Source organism: Alligator sinensis, unplaced genomic scaffold (genome assembly GCF_000455745.1).
Source record: "Alligator sinensis unplaced genomic scaffold, ASM45574v1 scaffold12_1, whole genome shotgun sequence".
NCBI lineage: Eukaryota > Metazoa > Chordata > Crocodylia > Alligatoridae > Alligator > Alligator sinensis.
The window spans coordinates 2,836,162-2,860,291 of NW_005841973.1; the positions used below are offsets into that span (position 1 = coordinate 2,836,162).

General features: G+C 47.4%; 1 protein-coding gene across 6 annotated transcripts in view; it reads left to right on the forward strand.

Moving 5' to 3' along the window:
- SFXN5 (sideroflexin 5) overlaps positions 1-24,130 on the forward strand; it is a 210,223-nt gene that overhangs the window by 74,146 nt on the left and 111,947 nt on the right. For all 6 annotated transcript variants that reach the window (XM_025200686.1, XM_006020904.3, XM_025200683.1 and 3 more), the window contains 2 exons: positions 2,594-2,650; positions 3,696-3,761. In XM_025200686.1, the coding sequence (XP_025056471.1) occupies positions 2,594-2,650; positions 3,696-3,761 (123 nt within the window). The remainder of the gene's footprint in view (positions 1-2,593; positions 2,651-3,695; positions 3,762-24,130) is intronic.

Genomic DNA, 24,130 nt, shown 5'->3' on the forward strand with positions numbered 1-24,130 from the left:
GGACAAGAGTTCCTTCCACGCGAACCTCTAGCCCAATCCGGTTGAAGGCTCTAAACACGCGAGCCCGTCGCGTCAACCGAAGAAAACAACTCGAAGCAGAGAGCTCTGGATACACTCACACGAAGTTTGCTAGGCTCCGTGGAACTTGCGCGCAGGGAAGGGGTTCGTCGAGGGATCGTTCGGCGACGGGGAGAGGCCAGAGGTTGATCAGACCCCTGTAGCCTTCTTAAGGTACGCGCTGGGTCCGTTAGGCTCCGCAGCGCTTGGAGATCTTCACAAGACGTGAAGCCCTCCTCCAGATGGTTGTGGAGCCCTCCCTTGCGGGGTTCTCCTCGGAGTTCTCCAACTTGGGCGGAAACCGCTCAAGCCTCTTATACGGCTAGCAAGCCAATCGCTAGCCGCCACATGGGAATAATTTAGAACTGGCCAATAGTGGGACATAAATTTGCATGCGAATGGCGGGAACTCCTTTGCACCGTGCATTTCTCTTTGCAGCTAAGAAATGCACCCTGCAAAGAAAGCTCCTCGTGGCGGGAAATAATTTAGCAGTGCCGAAGCACGCACACACAAAATCACACCCTTGGGTTGTGACACCCTCCCCCCAGTAGCTCTTCCCCAGAAGTAGGGCCTGGGCCTGACTGCCTGACCCTCTGGCAACTGCAAATGGAGCAGCCATCCAGGTGCCCCCTGAAGAGCCCAGAAGGGCATTAGTCAGCCTTCTCCAGAGACAGCGGAGCCAGGGAGTGGAGTGCAGAGCTATCCCCATTCTAAAGACTGCTTAAGGTAGGAAGAGGATGAGGCAAAACTTGGACCTGTTTTGTGTATTTGAGCTGATTGGTAGATGTCATAGAGCTTTTGCACTGTGACTGCTCCAGGGCTTTGCCTTGGGTTCTTGAAACTCAGTTCCCACTGTTTGGAGGGTTTCTTACAGAGCTCCCACTGCCTCTGCTCTCTGGACCTCTCCTACAGTGTCCAATAAGTAGAGACCGGCAAAGATACTTGTGGACACCAGAGCAGAGTCCCAGTTTCTAGTGGCAAAAAGTATCCTATATATTTACATATTTTTAAACAAACGGGATGAATTCTAGTATCCCACGGGTTCCTTGACGTGAAAAGTTTGCTAGTAGTGCTTTCAGATCACCAGTATTGCTTTGCCCAATATGGCCTTTGTCTGTCAATGTCTGCCCTCATTTAACTGCTTTTCAAGCCTTTCTCTCCTTTTAGGTCCTGGCCATTAGCTGGAGAAGAGCCAGTGGTATCATACTCTTCAACTGAAGATTATTACTTGTGATTCCTGCTATGTGAAAAGAACCCAAGTTCTTTTCATTCGCAACTTCTGCTGTGGATAAAGCACTTCAATTCAGGAACATGGCACTACTTTCCTGTGGTTGCAGGCAATGAAGATGAGGATGAAAATATCAGTTAGACCAGCCTGAAATACCAAATAGAGCCCTTTGTGATCCCTGAACAAACCTCCCCACAGTTTGAGAACCACTGAGTTTAACGGATGATTAAAGGACTGGCTACCTGTTGTCCTATCCTGCCATTTCCAGAACAGAGCAGGAAGAACAGTCTAAAGTCACTACACAGCATTGATACTAAATGCATAAAAAGAAAGGGCGTTTTAAAGAAGATTTTGATGTTTCCAGCGCTAGATTACTTTTTATCATAGCATTTAAATATTAGGTGGGTCTGTTTTCTTGCGCATGCAGATTTAGTGCTTGTGACAAGGGAAAGGCCAAAGACGGTGTCAACTGCGGAATAGAGGGCATAATGTCAGGAGTGGGCATCAGATAGTTAATAGGGGCAAGTGGGACACTGGTCAATGGTCCACAGAGAAATGAGAGATGAGCCTTTTTATTCCGTTCAGGGCTCCATCCAGAAGACATGAGTTTCCATCCCTCAAGAAAAAGATAGCTGTGGACATGTCTCACTACCTGTATGTACAGTGCTTAGCACAGTGGGACTCTGGAGTCTTTTAGACCCTCTTGGTTTTACTGCAAGAACAGCAGTAAATAATAGCACAAAGCCATTATTTTACCCTTGCTTCAATGGGAAGTTGAACTTAAGCTTACTGGGTTTCTTTGGTATTTTAAGTGTAACGGGAATGCTCCTGTGAGTAGGAGACTTTGCAAAACTTTAATAAAAGCTTCACTTCAGCATCTAAACTATCTGACAGTCTCTCTCTTAACCTGTGCCATAATTAACGCCTGATCTGTTGTCGATTGTAATTGGTTGAAAGACTCCCCTTGACTTGAAAGAACATCAGGTCAGACCCCAAATAGGCACAACACCTTAAAAACACGTCAGCGAGCGAGGAGTGTGTGCACGCGTGTGTGGAGGGAGAATAATGCACATTTCTGCAATTAATTTTCCTCTCTTCACCATCACAGGTGTATAACTGAATTCTCTGGCTTGGGTAACAAAATATATCCCTGCCCCAGTAGGGGGTATAATTGGATAAGGTAGAATTTCCTGTCTGCATGTGTATCGTTTGGGTTTTTTGCAGCAGTGGTAGGGATGCTGGTGCATTCATTTTTCCCTTTTGTAAACAGTTGTTTTATTTCTCCATCTCCTTTTGTTTCCTTTTCAGTGGTTGAACCAGAGCCACAACGCATGTGTCAACTATGCAAACCGAAATGCAACAAAGGTGAGCAGTCTCTCCACGTGCAGTTTGCAATGGGATTGATCTGTTGTAATGATAAAAGCATAAATCTGGAACTTCAGGGTAGGTGCTCATAGGGATTTATAAATTGCCCTTTCTCTTATAATGACACGTTAAATTTTCTAGGCAAAGTTTTCAGACAAACTGTGTTGGTATCCCCTGACCATACTCTCAGTTACAAATGCTCTTTTTTGAAGAATGTTTAAAAGTGGGGTGGCTGGGCTTCTTCCAGATGGCAGACCTCTCTTCTCCAATATGTATCCTAGTCATCAGTTTGTGCGGATGAGTCATTGGTTTTTTTTTTTTAAAGATCTTGTTCTTCTGCAGGGCAGACCAATGTCCTGTCTCAACTGCTCTTTGCCATTGGATTGAGCCAGTAGAGAAGTCATTTTTGCCAACCAGGCCTAGCTTAGCCTCTAGTAAAGAAAAAAATCCCATAACTTGGATTGTTATTGGGAAGAAAAGACCACACAATTGCACATGTGACCCTTGAGTAGGACTTGGGGGATAAGTACTTTCCTCAGTTTACTGTGCTAGAGAGGTCCCTGTCAACTGCTTCAGAACTAGCTCCTGGTTCTTCCTCTCATGCAACTTTATATGGTGTTGCATCAGTTTTCACAATGTCATAAGATATGAAGCTGCATTAGAAGCCGTCTGATCTGTGTATGAAATATTGATGTTGAAAAGAGTTTTCAAGTCAAGATAACCGACAGAGGACTAATAGTTCAGTCAAATGGCTTTGTTGTAATCATGTTAGCATCTCTTCCATTTAGCAATACACTTACAGATAACATTCCCAGGACAAAAAGTGAACAAGTTTCTCGTGTTAGGTGTTTTTCCAAGCCCTTTAACTTATTTCATTCGGTGGCAAATCCTCTTGTTTTTGCCTTCCTGCTAGCTAATGGAGCCACATGTGATGCAGCAGGTGTAGCAGAATGAAACTAACTGTTTTGTTTTAATTGAGAAATGTCATATTTATTTAAATAACCCAAACTCTGTGTTGAAACTATGTTTTTTCTTTTTTCCAAAGCCTTCTCCGACATCCAAGTTCATCCAGGGTTACTTGGGAGCTGTCATAAGTGCTGTCTCAATAGCCGTGGGTAACACTTTAAATACATATTTATACATCTTTCTTAAAATAGTAACTTCCCCCAAGTTTTAACACTGTAATGTTTTTTGGGAACGCTTTATTTCAAATGGCAAATGTGTTTCATGTAATAGATTTGATTTAGGATGAATGTGAAGAAAAGTTTCAGCTGTCAGGGCTTTCTGCCCATGGATGACCAAGCTTTGCAACAGCACAGGTCTTCTTCCAATGGATAAAAATAGTTTTTAGTACTTGCTTTCTGAATTACACACTACTTGTATCTCTGCCAAATTAACTCAAGTTTACCTATGCTTGAGTCAGCTCCTGCCAAGTTAACCAGCTTCAAGTAAGAGTTGACAATACTGGAAAAGAATATGGGCTTCAAGAAGTAATTGTGTTATCTGCTGTGCTAACTCAACCTCTGCTCCACTAACAGACTAGCTGACCCAGGTTAGGAAGCACCATGATATGACCAAAGGGTTTTGCATATGGACAGAATTTGAGCTAAGTGCAGTGCTTCAGTTATAATTGGCATTAAGGCTGCAATAAGGACAAAATCTTAAGAACACATGCCCCGATATCAGGGTTTAACCACTGGATTTATCATGTTTAGTCTCCCAAGATGCACAAGTTCAAATCCCCGAGTTCTTACCTCAAATCAAGTAAGAACATTTTCAGAAAGAATTCCACCATTTTGCTTTTCATGGTGGGCTTTCAAGTAAACCCTAAAATACCCAAGATCTCCCCCCACCCCGCCACTTAAACACTAGAGATGACATAGCACCTCCTGTAAGGAAAAGGTATTTCCCTTGTCCCAGCTGAAACATCTCCCCACTTCTTGCTCTTAGGCCAGCAGGCCTCCACCCTTCCCATAAAAATGGCTTTTTTCTAAAGTACTGCATAAAAATCCTGTGTTCAGACTTTGGTATCAAGTCTCACCTGAGTAAGGGCATCAGGGTGGGATGTAGAGTTGATAAAGGCCTTTGGAGTTGTTGGGACTGGAAGGCAGAATCTACTGTGTTAAACTTCCAAATAACTCTTCTTTACCATGTATCTCTTCACTAGACAATTAACCTATGTCTGAGCACCTCAGTTAATCTAGGATGCTGTTACTCCACCAGGTCACCATGTCTGCTTTGGTGCTGCACTATGATGCGTGAAGTGCTAGGACTTCCTCTTGGCGCTTCACTAAGCGGTGATGCCCTCTGAATTATTTTGCACTAGATATGGGAGAAGTTGTCTGACCTTCCTAGGCTGCACTGTAGAAGTGTTCTTAGCCTGCCAGCTCAGTACACTACAGTGATTCTGGCTTGGCACTCTGCATTGCTGTTTGTGGCCTTTCCCTCTCAGGATAACAGGTTGTTCCTTTGTGCTGGCATTAATGCAACTCGCATCTTGGCAACAGGGGACAGATAGAGAGAACGAGGCATGGTAGAAGGCATTTTGGCAGCAGCTTCGCCACCTTGAGGAACTGGCAGGCTTTGCTGAGGTCACTGGCTGCAGGCAGAAATGGTAAGAGTTGAGACAGCTGATGTGGATTTTAAGAGAAATGAATCTCCCTACCCTGACCGGCAGTGCTGAAGCAGGACCATGAGAGCGGAGAGGTGGTGGGGCTAAACTTGGGATAACTAGCACTGGCTTCAGAACTTCTGCAGGCAATCTCTGCAGAGCTGTGCAAGGAGCTTGCTGTGGTGCTGGCGTGCCAGGATGCACCTATGAAGGAAAGCATATGAGTCCAGGAGTGGTTTGCTGCCACTAGCTCAAAGTGGGTTCCAGACTGCTACCAACCAGTGTCTTACCAGAGTGGCATTGGCAAGGTTGTTACTGGTGTTGTGCGACTCAATTGTGAGTAAACCACAAAAACAACTTGATGAAGATTGCTAAACCCCACCTCTAAGAGTTGGTTTTGAGCAAATGGGATTTCCAAACTGTGCTGGGGCTCTCAGTGGTGCACATGGCTGCCTGATGTCTGCCCTCATAAAGAGTAAATGAATTTTTACAGTAGGAGATTCGACTTGCTCATTATGCTGATCTTGGCTGTCCACAAAGAGGGAGAGACCATTGGTACTGGGCAGGGAATGTGCTAGGAGAGTTTGTAACACCATGTTGTTCTCAACGTCTGGCATTGGCTTTTGTGGGGTTACATTTTGGGGGGAAAGGCCAAGGACCTTTCAATACAGATAGCGTAACATTACTTTAGGCAGTTAACTTGCTTCAGAGCCTCAGATAGAAGAGGAAAAGTACTTTCAGGCCTCCATTCATCTAAGGTATGGAAATCATTGTCTGGTGGGTGATGAGCAAGTTTGCCTGAGGAAGAAGCAGGGGAAGACTGAGAGTTTTCTCCTTCCTCTTACTAAGAGGCATCAAAGAAAGGAAGAAAACAAAGAGGATTGCATGGATTGGGCCATGTTTGTGTTTCTCCCTGAAGGCAAAGATGACTTTATTATACCAAGTGCAAACTGGGGATTATATCTGAGGGAAAAGGGTAAGGACTGGAGGCATAACTATCCTGGGCACTGTGGGAGAGAATAAAGACTTTCTGCACAGGAGTCATGAGAGGATGGTGCAGAACAAGATGAAGAACAAGGAAGACAAGGGGCATCATGTGATCCATGGAAGAAGCATTGCCAGATCTTGGGAGACACGGAAAGGGGTAGCAACTGCTTTCAGCCTCTGTGAATTGGAAATACTAGTGAAACTGGCTCAGAAGAAATAATGGGTGGTAGGGACCAGAATCATACCCCACAAACCAGAAGGCTGGAATTGTATAATGCTAAGGAGAGGGGCTTCGTGCTCACCACACCAAAGGACAGGGCAGTCTGTCCTGAGGGGGAGAGGGAACCCATCTGATGCCCAGACCTGGAGTCTGGTGAGGTGTGCTGCTTGCCTGGAGCTTGAATTCAGGACCTGAAGAAAAGATTGCTGGACCTCCTCCAGCCATCCCTCACCTTACCCTTTCATGCTTGTCTTCATGGGGACCAGTGATACTGCCAGAAATGACCTTGAACGCATCAAAGGAAACCACAGGGTTTGAGGTAGGGAGATAAAGGAATTTGAGACGCAGCGGGTGTTCTCATCCATTTTCCTCATTAAAGGGAAAGGCCCAGGAAGGGACAAATGCATTCTGGAAGTCATCAGTGGGAATGCTTTGGATCCTTTGATAACAGCTGACATTCTGGGAAAGCTGTCAAAGGATGGGCTTGATCTGAAAATTGGGAAGAGCATCTATAGGCATCATATGGCCAACCTGTTGAAGAGGGCTTTAAACTAGGTCTCATAGGGGTGGGATGAAAACCCACTGGCACCTTGTCTTCAGTGTCAAGAGCCGAGGACCAAGAGAAAAAGCCTAATTCTCAAGATGAGTTAGTACAGCAAAAAGATGCAGGAGGAAAATGGGCAAAGCAGACTGCAAGGTATCTTTGATGCATATATGCAAATGCAAGAGGTATGAGGAACAAGCAGAAAAATCTGGAAGTCCTAGTATGTAAAGAAACAATGACTTCTTGCTACAGAAACTTCCCTATGATTGGAATATTAACATTAAGGGGTATACATTGTTTCAGGATAAATTTTGCAGAAAAATGAGGTGGTATTGCACTGTCACAAATGTGTCGTATTCCTTGAAAAATAACATGCATTGCTTAGAATTAAATGTTTCTCTAACAATGTCCTGCGTCTTAAATTTGAGTTTAAAAAAGGAAAAAGGCAAAAAAAGGTCTTAAAAAAACCTTCTTATGCCCCAAAGAGGTTGCATTCTTGTACATATGTCTTTAATTGCTGTTTTATTTTTTTACTTAAATTGAGATTCAGAAAATTTGGGTGCATCTTAAATTCAAGGCATATGATAGATACTTGATACGATATATACTTGATTTGGCTGAGGAATCAAGTGGCTGAGAGGGATCTTGGAGTCATAGTTGACTCCAAGATGAACATGAGCTGGCAGTGTGACGCGGCAATCAACAAGGCCAATCACACCTTGGCGTGCGTTAGCAGATGCATGACCAACAATTCAAGGGAGGTGATGCTCCCCCTCTACGCGGCGTTGGAAATGCTGCAGTTGGAGTACTGTGTCCAGTTCTGGGCGCTGCACTTCAAGAGGGACACAGAGGATCTGGAGAGGGTTCAGAGGAGGGCCACTCACATGATTAGTGGTCTCTGTGAAAGACCCTATGAGGGGAGGTTGAGGGATCTGGATCTCTTCAGCCTTCACAAGAGACGACTGAGGGGAGACCTTGTAGCTGCCTACAAGTTTATCAAGGGAGGACAACAGAGAATCAGAGATGTGCTATTTACCAGAGTGTGGAGTAACTAGGACTAATGGGTGCAAACTATTGGAGAGTAGATTCAGGTTAGACATTAGGAAGAAATTTTTCACAGTAAGGGTGGCCAGGATCTGGAATGGGCTTCCAAGAGAGGTGGAGCCATCACCTAACTTGGAGGTCTTCAAGAGGAGGCTTGATAGTCACCTGGCTGGGGTCGTCTGACCTCGGTCCTCTTTCCTTCTGGGGCAGGGGGTCGGACACGATGATCCTCTGTGGTTCCTTCCGACTCTACAATCTATGAATCCAGGTGAAGCAGGTAACAAGGCTATTTAAAACTTATGAGAAAGTACCGTTGTAGAGATTTAAATTCCCTCGTATCTGTTGGAACTTAATACAGCAGAAATGTCCATTAAGTTCTTAACATGCATGGACAACAACTTTAGGTTTCAGAAAGCTGAGGCTACAACTAGGAGGTTATCGGTCTTGGATGTCGTTCTGACAAATAAGATAAAACAGGTTGCGAACATGAAGGTGACATGAAATTTGAGAAGAAATGAACACAGTAAGATAGAATTCATGGTTCTAAGAAAGGAAAAGTACGAGAGTGTCAAAGTAAGGATGCTGGACTTCAAAAGACTAGATAACCCATTCAGCGAAATAATACATTAGATCAGATCTCATGAGTAGAGAGACTGAAGGATGAAGGGGTCCAGGAGGGAAGACAGTTTCTAAAGGGTGTAGTATTGGAGGCTCAGCAAGAAGCTATTCAAACAATGGAAAGATCAGAACTGCAGAAGACTAATGTGAATACGTACATTGCTTCTTAATTACCTGAAAATCAGAAGAAAAAACATGTAGTCAGTCCAAGGAAGAGGAAGTCACTAAGGGCATATACCAAGGAATAGCAAGAACTTGCAGGGGCAAAAGCAGGAAAGCAAAGGCAGAAAATGAGATACAAGTGGCAAGGGATGCTAAAGAAATCAAGAAGGGAGTCCTATAAGGATTTCAGAAAAGAAATGCCAAAGAAATGTGGCCCATGCTCAATAGGGAAGGTGAGGTATTAATGGGTGGCTCAAGTCTGAGCTGCTCAATGACTAGGTTAGCCTCAGTCATCACAAAAAGAAATAAATAAATACTTGAAGGAAGTGAGCTGAGGAAGCACACGTGATGCCAGAAAGCTTGTCCAGTAGTTCTCCCAACTATACGTTGATTCGTTAAAAGATCTCACTAAAATCCTTGCCTCTCCTACATTTCTTGGACTGTCCCAGCGACAGCAGCTCTCCAGACCTACTAAATAAGTAAGCTGCAACCAGACAGCTAACAAAATGAATATGGGCAAAGAAGGAGAAGGGTCGCAGATCAGAATAAGGAAAGCAGAGGTCAGAGAGCTGTTGACAAATCTGAATGATTTCAGTTGACAGGTCCTGATGAGATTCACCCCAGGGTGCTGGCTGAAGAAATCTCAGAACTGCCGGCAATAGTATTGACAGAATCGTGGATGACAGACAGCTTACCCAGATTGGTGCCCATCTTTAAAACAGGGAAGAAGGAAGACCTGGGGGATTATTGACTGGTCAGCCTGACTTCAATACCTGGGAAGTTTTCATGGAACAAATTATAAAACCATCAATTTGTAAGCACCTGGAGGCAGAAGAGGTGATCAGTAACTGCCAACATGCATTTGCTGAAAACAAATTATTGCAAACCAGCTAGATCTCCTCCTCTGGGGGGACGGAGATTGCCGAGTTAGTCTGAAGTTGGGCAGAAGATAGGGCAGGGTGGCACCTCAGAGACTAACTGGTTCAGAGAAGCATGAACTTTTGTGGGCAACAGCCTACTTCATCTGACAAAGTAGGTTGTTGCTTGCAAAGTTCATGTCTCTCCAAACCAGTTAGTCTCTGAGGTGCCACCCTGCCCTGCCCTCTTTGCTGGGTTAATTCATTTGAATGAGGAGAGTGGAGTATGATTTACCTGAACTGTAATTAGGCTTTGATACAGTCCCACCTGACACTTGCACAAGTAAAACTGAAGAAGTGGGCTCGACACATAATTGGCACCATTAGGCAAGAGGCATAATTGGTTGAATCGCAACAGATGAAGTATAACTGCAAATGGACCCGTGTCAGAACGGCGGTAGGTTTTAAGTGGGGTTCTGCAAGGTCTGTTCTGGGTTTGGTGCATTTTAACTTTTTTATTGGTGACTCGGATGCAGCAATAAAGAGTTTGCTGATCAAGTTTACAGATGACAAAACCGGGAAGGCTTGCAAACACTTTGGAGCACAGGATTTGCATTCAAAAGGGTCTTTATAAGTTGGAGTATTGGGCTCTAGGCAATGCATTTAATTTGGCAGGGCCAGGATCACGGGGCGGGATTGTGGGGCCAGGGCCTGAGGCAGAGACGCAATCTGCTGCCCACACGTCCCTGCAATTGGCAGCAGTTCTACAGGCAGGGGTATGCTGGGTTCAGATCACGGTTCTGTCCTGGGCCCTGGGCCTGCATTATCACCACCCCAAAATCCCGGTCCCAGTCCCGGTACTGCCCACCCATCCTGCTCCCAGATGCCGATCCCTGCCTGCCCACAGCCCCATGCCATCCACCCAGCTGAGCACGCCATGCCCGTGTGGAGACCTCGGGATTGCTGGGTGGTGACAACATGAGATCGGGGCTTGATACAGAGCTGTGATCTGTTCCCTGCAGAACCAGCACTCCTTGCAGGGACATGCAAGGAACAGATCACGGGTCTGCCTCAGGCCGCAGCCTCGTACTATTATGGCCCCACAATCCCGACCCCAGGCCCAGCCCCGCTTGCACGTGGCCCATCCGGCCGAGCGCGAGCCACTTAGGGAGTTTTGGTGAGTTGTTGGGGTGCTGACCAGAGGAGGCAGCGCTGACCCAGCCCACAACAGTGCACCAAAACTCCCTGTGACCCTCCAGCCCAAATAATTGCCCACCCCTGCCCTTGTGCATACCCTGCCCACCTCATGCTGCAGGCTCAGCCCAGACCCAGCGCTATACCAGCTCATCCCCAGTGCCCATTCTCAAATCCACCACACAGGTGCAGAGGAGCCTCTGCCGTGAGCCTGCCGGGAACTCAGGTGAGTGAGGCATGGTTAGGGCATGCTCAAGCCTTGTGGCTCCAGGACATACCAGACAAGCTGTTCAGGGCCATCTACATGGGGGCTGCTCACTAAAATGAATCCCAGTGAACTAAGTGTGAGTTTAAAGTGGATTAGTTAAACTGCATTGAACTCCTGTGAAAAAAGTGAATTAAGATAAGCTACGTTAAGGTCACTGCCTAAAAACAGGCAACCGGCTTGATTCAAATTTGAGCATTTTATTCGCAACAAACCCCAGGCTTGCAGACTGACAAGTCCATTGTCCCATGTTAAGTACCTGTGAATTATCCGAATTAACACTTTGGGCTAATTGGAGTTAATCGCCATGTAGGCCTCATGTAAGCTATGATGCAAGTCATGCCCTGGACTGATCAGCACCACATTAAATGGGACTGATCAGTGCCGCATTAAACTGCTTGTCTGTTTTTTTTAATTCTCAGGGTAAAAACAGACGATGCATTTCTTCAAGGAAAAAGCGTCTTATGCAGGGATCCTACAGACTACAAGCCCATTGTCTCACTTTAAATACCTGTGAAGGATGCAAGATAAAATTTGCTGACACTTTTCAGGACAGTTTTATATAGTCACAAGCTAATTGCATTGTGGGGCAGCACATCTGAAATGGGCTATCCTGCTCCTCTTTTTTTCCCCAGGTTTTGATTCGGGTTAATCAGGGTATAAACAAGCTATGCCCGTTATGCTCATGTAGAAGAGAGAAATTCATCTCACTGTCTACATTGAGTATCCAAAATAAAAAATTCAGTGTGCAGCAACTAGCATGCTATAAACTCACCCTAGCTCGCTGCCTGCTAATATGACTCTGAAGACAGGTTGTTAGTGTTAGTGAGCAATAACTGTCCTCCCAGGGTGCTTGTATAAAGTAGCACTTACACTGTACATTCACACCCACACTTGCTGCACACCAGCTTCCTTCTTGCAGGCAAGCTCTGAGAAACTTTTACTGAGCAAGGGTAGGATGCTTTATATATGCAGCAATTTTGCATGATAAATATCTGTGCTAACAACCAAAGTAAACTTTCTGAAATAAGTATCCTACATCTTTTTATTTAAACAAAAAATAATTTAGAAGGAACTTTAATTTTTTGTTCCCTGGGATTCTGAGACCTTAGCCCTCATTAACTGATCTCTGCTGTCAGTTAATAGCAAATCACCTCCCAGTGTGTGCCCATTAGGACTAGATGACCTGAAAACAAGTGCCATTACCTCCAGTGGTCTGCAGAGACCTTGTATTAATTAAAGCAAGTCCCTTCCATGCTTTCAGTCTGCAAGTGACAGAAGGGAGAGAGAACTGGTGAAAAGGTCAGGAGACCTCAGTTGATTTGAGGTTGGTTTTCTGTCATTTAAAATACTACTTGTATTAAAGTAATAGCAGTGTTTATCTGAGCCCAGTGGCTGGGTAAATCTGGTTGCACCGGTGTACCTGAAGACAATTTGGCTCCAACTTTTTAGTAATTAAAAAGCTCTGTAACACTCATTAATCTTGTCTCCGTTAATTCATATTGTCCTCATCACAAAACAGCATTTTTTGGTCTGAGCTGCCCTTTTCGGTTCTCACGGATCCAGTTCTGTTCTTGGCCCCTTGACACTTGTGTAACATCCGCTGCTACACATGGCAACTTTATATTTGAATTTGGCTTTTACGGGCCTAGTTTCCAAGGGCAACAGGGATGAGATTTTCCATCTTAAAATTTTATTCTGGTCTCATTGCTATGTATTTCTTAGGATGAGGTCTTTTCTGTGGAATCTATTTAAATACACACGGGTGTTTCAGAAACTAACAGCAATTTCAAAATAGAGCCAGTCTGTGTGCAGCCATCATTTCCTGGACCACATCTTCTCTGCATAGTCATAAGCAATGGGTGCGTTTGACAGTGTCACCATTAGTATTCCCCGCTGCCGTGTAGTTTCCCACTTTGTTGCAGACACGCAGCGTGGGAAGACGTTTTGCTGTTAGTCTCTGAAACGCCCTCAAAAAAAATGTTGTGCTCTAGCTTTATAATATTGTACTTGAGTGGTGTCAGTGGAGTTACTTTACAGTAAGGGAAGTGTAAGGAGAATTGGGACCAATATTTTCATTTATCCTTGGTGAGCAGGTTCTACTGAAAATAAGCAAGGCCATCGATGGAAGGAGTATTGTCTCACGGCATGTGTTTGAGCTTGGGAAGGATGGCATTGTAATTGGAGAGCTGACGTGGGACTCGGTCTGTTTAGTTCCTTCTAGCACAGGCTTCCCCTAGGATCTTGGGACCCTCACGGGGCCGGGCTGTGCTTGGGAGCACTGCTGTGAAGTGCACCCTGCCCGCTCCAGTGAGTGCATGTGTAGAGCTGAGCTGCCTGCTTCAAAGACATCTAAATCAACGAAGCATATTGTGCAGCTTCCAAGAGCATGGTCCTGAGGAGATGAAGGACAGGGCTGACGTTCAGTTACTACAGCTCCGAGCAGTGCTGTATTTGCAGCACACAAGAGGCTTAGCGTGTTGGCACCCATGCCATGCCACGCTAATGCGACTACAACACATCTGAAAGCTTTAGGATGTTTCCATCAGTGATTGTCTTCATGAAATCCACCATCTTAGTTGGAAGGACAGAAGAACAAATGCCAACATTGTGGCTCAAGCAAATACCAGCAGCATTGAAGGCATATTTATACATCACCAGCTCCATTAGACAAGGCGTGTCATAAGGATGCAGGGCAACCAGATCCCAAAGCAGATCCTGTATTCCCAACTCACTGATAGTCACCACTTCAGAGGTGGGCACAAGAAGAGATTCAAGGACACCATGAAGGCCAGTGTCTGGTATTGACATCAATAGCTGGGAGACTCAAGCACCGAATCATCCCCAGTGGCGCTGCAGTGTGCGACAAGGCATTGATCGTTTTGAGCAAACTCTTCTCCCTCTGGAGCTGGATAGATGAGAGAGGCAGAGGTAACGAGCTGTGACCTGACATCACCAGGATCTACGCCTTCCTCCTGGAACTACTTGCCATGTCTGAGTCAAACACACAGATCTCGGATCAGCCTTCCCTGTCATCCACGGACTCACTGATGACTTTCCTGTTTTACTGGACGACTGTCAGAAGGAAAGCTAGATATGCCCCTTTATAGACTGACTAAATGATGGGGAGAAAACATGCACAAGTATTCATGAACCCCAGTTCACTTCATCAGATGCTGTGAAAGGACTTGCAGAAAGCAGTGCATAATGAGAGAGAAATAAGAATATGAAAGAGAAGGAGGGAAGGGGGAGCAGGGAGAGAAGGGGTGCAATGCTAGTAGGGAGAAGCAAGCTGTGAGTAAACCCATAGAAAAAAAGGGGTCACAAAAGCTAATCCAGATAATGAGATAAGGATCCATAAACCATGCTTAACAGAGTCTAGTTTGTGGATGATTTCTTGTTTGGCAACTTCTCACTCAGACTAGTTTTTAAATGTATTTGGCCCAACAACAGTAATCCTGAGGTCAGCAATGGAGCGTTCAGGGAGATTGAAGTGTTTTGCCACAAGCTTTTGTGTCTTTCTGCAGTTGATGTCAGATCGGTGTCCATTCTTTCTTTATGCATAGAGATCACCCTGTCTGTCTGATGTAGATAGAAGGGGGGCATTGTAAGCAGGTGATGGTGTATATGACATTGGTAGACTTGCAGGTGAATGAACCTTGGACATGGTACTCCTTGTAATGAGGTCCAGTAACAATGTGGTCTATATTGATGTGGGAACACAGAAGGCTTTGGGTGCTTTGCAAGGCCTGGTGCTTCAGTGAGGATGGGAGTTTGTTAGTCTGTTGTTTGAGAGAGACTGTTTGAGGCTAGGGGGCTCTCTGTAAGCCAGGACAGGTTTGTCCCCGAAAGCTACCTTGAGACGGTCATCCTTTTCCAGCTGGGGTTGGAGGTCATTAATGATGGATCTTAGGTGTTCAAGCTGGGGGCTTCAGGTGGCAACCAGAGGGATTCTGTTATCCTTACACTAGAAGACTATCATCCTTGTATCAAGGGACTGCGTTTGCTGCTAAGTTCGCTGCATAATGGGTGCAGATGAAGCATGGTACAGTAGAACCTGCGTCATTTCTTCTGGGGTGGTTCCCAGCCTGTTAAGTCATGGCAGGTTGCTAAATTAAGGATGAGCTACTCAGCTATTTGCTGCAGTCTTCACTTCAAAGAGTGCCACTTCCTCACATAGCTGGAGTTCATCAGTGGTCCCATGCCACTGGTTGGAGAAGCTGTACCTTTGAAATAAAAGCCTCAGCAAACAGCTGGAGCTCTCCTTGTGCAGCTCTTGGCTGCAGCTCTGTATAGCCCTGGTAGTTCACAAAACCCTCATCTAGGCGGAGGCACTAGGAACTGAACACTGCAAAGTATCTAGGGTCTAACGTACGTCTCTTTATGTCACTGTCTGCTGCTATAATTGAGAGGTATAGACATGCCCAGTGCGTTTGGAGGCTTCTGATTTACTGGTAACTAGTTTTTTTGTTCCCCCATCTGGGGGGTTAGATTATTTTTATTATATTCTCCAGACGCTTGCCAAAGCAATCCTTCTCTCAGCCTTTTATTTTGATTGCTTTATAAGCTTAACTGCTCTTCTGAACACTTAACCAATAATTGTTCTTTTTCACCAATCAATTGGAGCCTTGTTTATTAGAGCTTATTTTCTGATATCTGGCTGCTGTTCATGATGGTGATGTGTGAAGTGCAGTTAATACCAGCTGGTTTTCCTAAACAAGACAGACAAAGCCAGGGGATATCAACAGGATTTGAAAGAAACCAGGCATATTTTTAAATGAGGGTTTTTTTCAGATATTCTGAGTCCAAAAACTGTAATAAATCAGAGGGGTTGACGATGATTTGAAAACCCTTCCCTGAAAATATAAACCCACATGGGTAATTTGTCCAGCTGTTGAAAGGTAACAATGTTCTGTAAGCAAACAGAGTTTGTTAATAAAAATAAATAAATAGCAACATGTTCACAATGATTAAAATATCATCATTAAAAATGGTTATTAAGCGCTAGAGCCAAGCTTTCCACAAGTTTTGGGGAGGGTCATTGTATGCAAGGTTTAGTCTGAACCTGTTGCTAATCCCAATATTAAACTGTGGACTCTCACTCCAGCTAAGCCAATCATGTGGTGATAGGCCAAGAGCAGGCAAAATACAGCCCATGGGCCAGATCTGGCCCACCAGGCCATTCTGTCCAGGCCGCAGGGTCCCTCTAAAATCTAGACAATTATTACCTGCCGGTGGCTGCCTGTCTGAAAACTGTCCAGGTGCCAGTGGCACGAGGTACCAACAGCATGAGCCACTGGCTGCAGCAACAAGCAGCTCGGGCTCTGTTTACGACACAACCAACCCAACCCCAACCTGATCTGCCCCGCTGCACCCCCACCCCCCAGAAGCTTCTGGCTAGGAGAGGTTTCTGCTCTGGTGACCCTGTGGCTGTTTCCCAGCCTTTCCTTGTCCAAGAGTTGAAATCCAGGTAAGACTTGGTGGTGGGGAGGGACTGCCGGCGGTGTGTGTGGGGTTAGGGTAGGGAGTGTGGGACTGTGTAGGGGCTGTGGGTGGCTGTGTTCAGAGGCATGGTGCAGGGTAGGGTATGTGGGAGGATGTCAATGTGTATGCATGGATATGGTGGGGGAGTATAGGAGTGTGTGTGGGTATGTGTGGGGGGGGCTGTGGGAAATTGTGAGATTATGGTGGGGGGTGGGAGTGTGTGTGGGGACTGTGGGAGAGTATGGGTGTGTGTGGAGTGTATGGTGGGAGGTGGGGAGCCAGCTCTGTCTGTTCCATCTTGGCTGCAACATGCAGTTCCTGGCTGCAAGGCTGCGCCCCATATGGTGCAGCATGAGGCCAGCTTGGCCCAGCCTGGCACAATGCAGTTCTAGCTGCAAGGCACGACACGGAGCCAGCCTGGCCCGGCTCAGCCCAGCTGTGGCACATGGTTACCAGCTGCAAAGCCAGGACCCATGCAGCCAGGCATGGAACCAGCCTGGCCTGGCCAGGCCCATCCCCTCCCCTCGTGTGGCATGGCACAGAGGGGGATAGGCCATGCAGGGCTGGCTCCATGCCGCACTGCGTGGGTCCCAGCCTTATAGCTGGGATAATCGCATGCCACAGTTGGGACAGGCCAGACTGGCTCCATGCCACACCTTGCAGTCTCCAGCCTTGCAGCCAGAACTGCGTTGTGCTGGGGCAGACTGGGCTGGGCTGGCCCTTTGCCATGCCATATGGGTCCCAGCCTTGCAGCCAGGAGCTGCGCACTGCAGCCAGATGGGACGAGTGGAGCTGGCTCCCCACCTCCCACCATACCCCCAGCAATCACCCGCACCCTCCCACAACTCCCCCGCAAACTCCTACACCCCTCACCATATCAGCACACACACCAACACCCTCCCACATGCCGCACCTCCCATCATACCCCCAAATAGACTCCCACCCTCCTACAGCCCCCACACACACTTCCACCCTCCCACCCCTACCATACCCACACCCACATTCTTCCACATACCCCACGCTTCTCCACATACCCCCACCCTCTCCCACACACCCCACTGACCATACCCACACCCCACATATGCACCCCCACACTCCTCCACACGCTCACACCTGCTCCTCAACTGCACAGCCCCCACATACACCCCCTGGCCCCCCACTCCCACACAATATACAAGAGTAAGAGTATATTTTGAGCTATTATGCACTTGCCTCTAGATACACTATGCAAACACATGTAAATCAGGACAAAACTTTTTTTAAATAAAATTAAAATAAGTTTTAATAGATGTTTGTTTGTTTTTTTAGTATATCATTTGGGTTTTTTTCCAGTTTCAAGATGGCAACCCCCTTTCCCCCAAGGAGTACTTCTGGGGCAAGGGGAGGGACTTCTGATGGCAAAGGTCAGGGGCTAGGAACAAGACATGGGGGGGCAGCTGTCACGGGCGGGGCTACCCATGCGGCCCTTGATGGCTCACCAACACTCCTTAAGCGGCCCTCTAGTCAAAATAATTGCCCGCCCTTATGATAAGCTCACTTTATGGGTTTAAAATGGCTTTTCCTAGTGCACTAATCTTTGACATTAAAACAGGCTGGAGGGCCCAACTTGCTAGGAATAACTAAAAGCTAAATATGAATAACTTGTCTAAGGACTGACAAGAAGAGGGGCCAGGGGTGGGTGGGTACAAAGACAAAAACACCTGGTATGATTTTAAGGGGAACGGGAATTATTTTTTGTGGAATATGGGGGACTTATTCAGTTAGAGTTATTCAGAGTGATGGGTTGAAATTAAGAAAGGGGAGCTTTAGGCTTAACATTAGAAAAAACTTCCTGCCAACGAGACATCTCGGGCTACAGGATGCTTTCCCTTGAGAAGCAGAGCAAACCTAACTCTGACTGGGCATGCGTTTATTTAAAGCAGTTTGAAAAACAGACCTGAAGACCCGTGCTTTACACTCAAAAATTTTCCTCTCTCAATCTATCCCAACCATGCCCACAAAAAGCCGTACGTGCCTCTCATATTTCCTGAACTAACCTATTTTTGAGTTTTCAAGTAGGTATTTCAGAGAACTAGAAAATGACCCTGGAATGAAGTTTAAGAGTAGTTAAAAAAAATCCAAAAATAATGGCTGGAAGATGGGGAAAACCTGAGCACAATACAAGCAAGACCTGGTGCCACTAAATAGTTTTCTGCGGGTTGACGAGATGTGCGGCAGGTGAATGGTGTTTTGGCGCCAAGCTGTCTTCCCCTTTCTTGGCCTGCCTCTCCGCTCCCTTACCCTGCGATAGCTCCACTGGCTTCAGGGTTTTTACTCCCTACTTGAACCAGTGCTAGCCAGTGGAAGATCAGGCCCTCTCTCTCTCTCCCTCTTTCCAACTTCTCCAGTCAGTGATTTCCAAACTGGCAGCTCTGCTCCCTGCGGTGTCTACTATGCCCAGCTGCTCAGCCCAAGTTGTTGCCTGGGCAGGGGTCTGCACTGGCTCAGCAAGCCACAGAAAAGCAATTAGTAGGTGAGAAGATTTGTTTTTCTGTGGTTTGGCTTCCCAGTATGGACAATGGGGTTGGTTAGCAGTAGCAGCCCAGGCAGGCGAACGGGAGATTAACAGCAGTGAACAGAATAGACTAAATGGGAGGAAAACGGTGGGGGAAAAGCTGGTGAGCCTGAGAAGAGGAGGGAAGGGAATGAGGGGCTCCCTTGTGAGAGAAGGTGCTTCAGGCTTGCCAGAAATTGTTGGCGTGCAGCACTCTTGGTGACAGTATTTCAACTGAAGGCTCCAGAAGGTGGATTTAGTCATTTCTGAGTAGTGAAGGTGTGCCCGGGACTGTAGAAGGGCTCCCATCCAAGGAGTTGGCTTCTTGCAGTCACCGTGGCTCTGACTGAATAGACTTGGAGTCGGTTCAGGTAGAGGAGGCTTGCAGAGGCCTTCGTGACCGGGAGGCAGGAAGAGTTTCCAGCCACAGGGTTGAGTCAGACTCGCTTTTAACTAGTTGCAGGAGCTCTTGAAGACAAGTGCTTTGCGACTCCTTCACTTTGAGGATGGAGAGGGAATGGGACTTGGTCCAACACCAGTGGGTCTTCAAGGCCCTTGCAGGGTTCAGGGAGGTTCAAGGGGTTTCCTTGGGCAGAAGCTGGAGAAATGCATTTCTGGATGAAGATGACAAGAAGCCGAGACATGTGAAAGTCCAGCGTTCAGGTTTCCCCTGTCCCCTTTTGTAAAACAGGGTAGGTGATTGCCTGTGAAATCCCTTACCCTCTAGGTGAGTGCTTTCCAACCTTTTCCTCAGATGACCCCATTTATGATCCTGTTTCCTCAGCATGGCTCCTCACTCCCAACCTGCAGCCTCCCCCCCAGGTGATACTCCCGACCCACAGCACCCTGTTCCCTCTCCCCCAAGCCCTGCCAGAGGGTACCCCCATTTGCCAGGGCTATGGGACCAGGACCAGGGCTAGGGCCCACAGCCCCCCATCCCCATCTCCCACCCCCACTAGTGCCTGGCTGCTGTCTGTGGGGGATGGCAGCTGCTGTGGCCGGAGTGGACCACAGAGCCTGACCACCCTCTTCCTCCATGGGCAGCACAGCCAGAGCGGAGCTTGTGGGGGACAGATGCGGGCTTGGGGCTCCCTGCCCTGCTGCCCTCCCCCTAGGGGCTTCTGTGGCCTAGAGGGTAGGACCCACATGCAGGAGGTCAGGGAGGCTTTGTGCCACTGCTGGGAGCCCCACGCCAGCTGTGCCACCATGGTGAGGTACCCCCTGTTTGCCCAGCAGCAATGGTGCGGAGTGGTGCTCCTGCCAGGTGGGCAGGGGGCACCTTGCCATGGAGGGGCAGCCATTGTGGGGCTCCCGGCGGTGGCACCAAGCCTCCCTGCCCTGCTCTGCCGTGAGGGAAGGCAGTAGGGCAGGGATCCCCAAGCCCACAGCGGACAGCCCGCATCCGTCCCTGTCCCATACACAAATCTGGGGGGCATGTGACCTCCCATGTCTCCCTCCCTGGGAATGAATGCAGCGCCAGGGAACCAGTCCCTCCCTCACCTGCTGGATGAGCCGCCCGTCCTGCTCCCCCAGCCGGGCTCTGCATTCCAGCCCCAGGCCCTGTGCACTGGCCGAGCCGGGCTGCATCCCCCGCTCCAGCCCTGCACCACCTCCTCAATCCATCCATCCCTCCCCAGGGGGGGGCCTCAATCTGCCCTCACTCTCATAGACTTACCTGTAGGGAGCTGCAGGAGGGAGTGGCCTGGTGGCCATGTGCATGTGTGTGTGCAAAGATATACGTGGCACCCTCTCCGCCTGATCGCCCTCCTCCCACTCCCTCCAGCCCCTTGCAGGCTGGAGTGCTGCCAGCCTGCAAGGGGGGAACCCTTCCTTTCCCACTTATTTTTTTTCTCCTTTAAAGGAGAAAATCTGTGTTTTTTTCCTCAGTGAACAGAAAACCCAGATCCTTATATAATCGGTCAACACTGTCAGGTGTCTTTGCGACCCCCCCCCCCTTTTTATCGTTGAAACCTCAAGGTTGGGAACCACTGCTGTAGGTGGAGACAACTGCTGTTGACATCTCTGGATCTGCGCGGTTTATACCAGCCAAGGGTCCAAGCTCCCGAGCTTCAAAACAGCAGGGAGTCAGTAGAGAAGACAGCGGGATAAGATAGCCAGGAGAAGTTGCTGCAAGAGATGGACTTTACCAAAGTGATGCTTAATTCTCTGCCCTTCTCTGAGCAGGAGGGGAGCTTGGTGCCTGGATTTCCTCTGGAAGGAAGAAGAAATGCTAGTGAGCAAGGCATCAAATGACTGGTTGAGAGAGGGGGAGAGCGGAGGCGGGAAAGCCAACCTGGATTCAGCCCAGAACTCCAAAATAGGTTGGAAGGAGAGAGAGGCAGTTTTCTAGGAGATGCCTTTGCAAAAACTCACTGAAAATTGTGAAAAGATCCAGGAAATGACGCTATAAACACTCCTGCAGCAAAAGCGAGAGAGCCCCTTTCCCCTTTTTGACAGCGTTCTGAGATCAAGCAAGTGGGAGCCTGTTTCTGTAGCCATGTAGGTAGAAGATTCGCCCAGCAAAGGGAGACCTGGATCCCAGACCTTGGGCACCTAGAATCCCCTGTTCCCGAGGGATTATCGTTGTCTCTGAACTACGAAGTCTGGCTCTCTCTTACTTGCTGTCCTGGCCCCACAAATCTTTCACTCCTGCCTGCTCGCTGGGCCAGCATCAGCAGGAGTGCGCTCAGTAACTTGGTGGTGAGGGTGCTCTCTTAGGAGGAGGGAGTTTGAATCCCTTCCCACTGAGGATGGCCCACAGCTCAGTCTCTCAGTTCCTATGTCTATTAGGCGTTTGGGCAATTAGGCTCTGTGCAATAGTCTGTTGGGCAAAAGATGGGTGGCATCACCCTCATCCTAGGATATTTGGATGCAAATGAACAGAGAGGCTTACTGAGCAGCTCAGAGTCTCTGGAGCGGGGTTGGTATTTGAGACACGCACTTGTGTTTAGTATTCCCACTTGGCTAGCACGCGGGCCTTCTGAGTCATCCTTCAGAGGTGTGTGCCTCTCCATTGACTCTAGGGAGCCTAGGCTTGGACTCTTGTCAGGATTGTTAGTCTAAGGCAGGTAAAAGAAAGTCCATGCAGAGCAGTGTATAGGAAGGACCTTTGAACCAGCATTAACACAAAAAGGCCCTGTCTACTTCCTGCAGTGAGAAGTATCATGTGAGGTTTTTCACTTCTCCTATTGTTCTTTGGCAGAATTTCTTAGGTCTCCCAATTGTGAAACATATGGTTAAGCTTGTTCAACTGGTTTGCCGCTGTCATCATTTGTTCACTTCCTGTGCTCTGCCGCCACACATAAAGTTGGCATCATTCTGATCTCACAACAGGGTGACCAGTAATTTGCACCAGGTTCACACCTGTATAAATGCAAGCAGAGTGAAGCCCTGCATGCACATCTGTCTGTCTGTCTGTCTGTCTGTCTGTCTGTCTGTCTGTGTGTAGCCTCACAGGAGCCATCAGTAGCAGCTCTTTAGGTCACTGTGGGCACAGGTCTACACGTGTGTTTATGCCAGTTTAAATTTACTGCACAGTAAATTACTGCGCAGTAAATGGAAATAGGCCAGCCTCTACAAGTATAGGTATTAAAGTGTATTAATGCTGTGTGTGGACTGACTTGAGACTAATGTTAGTCCCACACACTGTTACTGCGCAGTAAGGCATCTACCTGCATGATGCAGGTATCAAAGTTACACTCAAGTCAGATTAAGTCACCATATTTACTGTGGAGTAAAGGCATGCATGTGTAGACGCATGCCCTTACTGTGCAGTAATTTTGGCCACTTCACAGTAAATGTGCACTCATAGACGTGCCCTGGAGCCCTATTAAATCCCTTCTTGGTGAAAGTAAAATCACATGTGTTAAATTTGATGTCAAACACAGCTCTTTGTGGGGTAAATAGTGAATTTCCAGGCAAGCTGGAAGTAAATCCACTCCATTGTTAGGAGTTATGCGACTGAGCATATGTTTGTGAGAGCACGCTGACCTGTGCTGACTGCAGGTTGCTTGCAGCTTTCCCCAACTTAAAAAAGAAAAAATCCTGACAAGAAATGTTCAATATGCTTTTGTTTGTACTATATGAGAATAATGTGCATCTTCGTTATGAGGGAAGCATAAGGTCTGTCTGTTCATTTATATGTTTTTAAGTGCTCGGGTTTTGTAAACAAAGTGACAGATAAGTACATTGTTATCACTTAGCAACCTTAAATGGATTCTGAAACAAAAGTGATTTTTGTTTTGGTGTATAACAACCAGAATTGCGTGCAAAACCGGTCCAGGCATTTTCCATGTGGTTTGACCACACACAGCTTCAAGTTTGCTAGAGTCTTTGAGAGCAGGGGCGTTCTAGCTGTGGGTGGAAGGAGTCATGCTTTTCCATCCAGGTTCAATCCCTGATGTGACAATTTACCCAGGCATGCAGTTCTACATAAACGTTCCTGTTTCTATACACTTGGAGACATTTGAGCATCTCTTCCCAGGCAGCTGTGAATGCCCTTTTGTTCAGTGAACGCTGTGGCGGGCCAGTAGGGGGCGCTCCTGCGTTGAGCCGCCCACCTCCCTGCGCCCGACCACCTTCCAGGCTCCGAGTGCCTCCCTTGGGGTGCCTCCCGTCCGGCCGACCCCTTCCCTGGAGCACACCCGCTAGCCTGGGGGTCCCGCTGCCACCAGCCAAGGCTCTGGACTCACTTCTGGCTCTGTGCACCTTGGAAAACACAGGCCTGATCGTCCAATGGGTGCTAGACCCAATATAAGCACTTGGGGCACTTCCCCAAGTCAGGGGCTGATTAGGAAGCCTCCCTTAGTCCACAGACCTCAGGGGCCTCCTTGGCATAATTTAGTCCCACCCCTCAATAAGTCTCCACACCGGTCACAAAGGAGAACTTTATTGATTACAGGGGTAGGGCAGAAACAGGGTAAAAGGTAGAGCAATATCATAGAAATATTACAGGAATATCA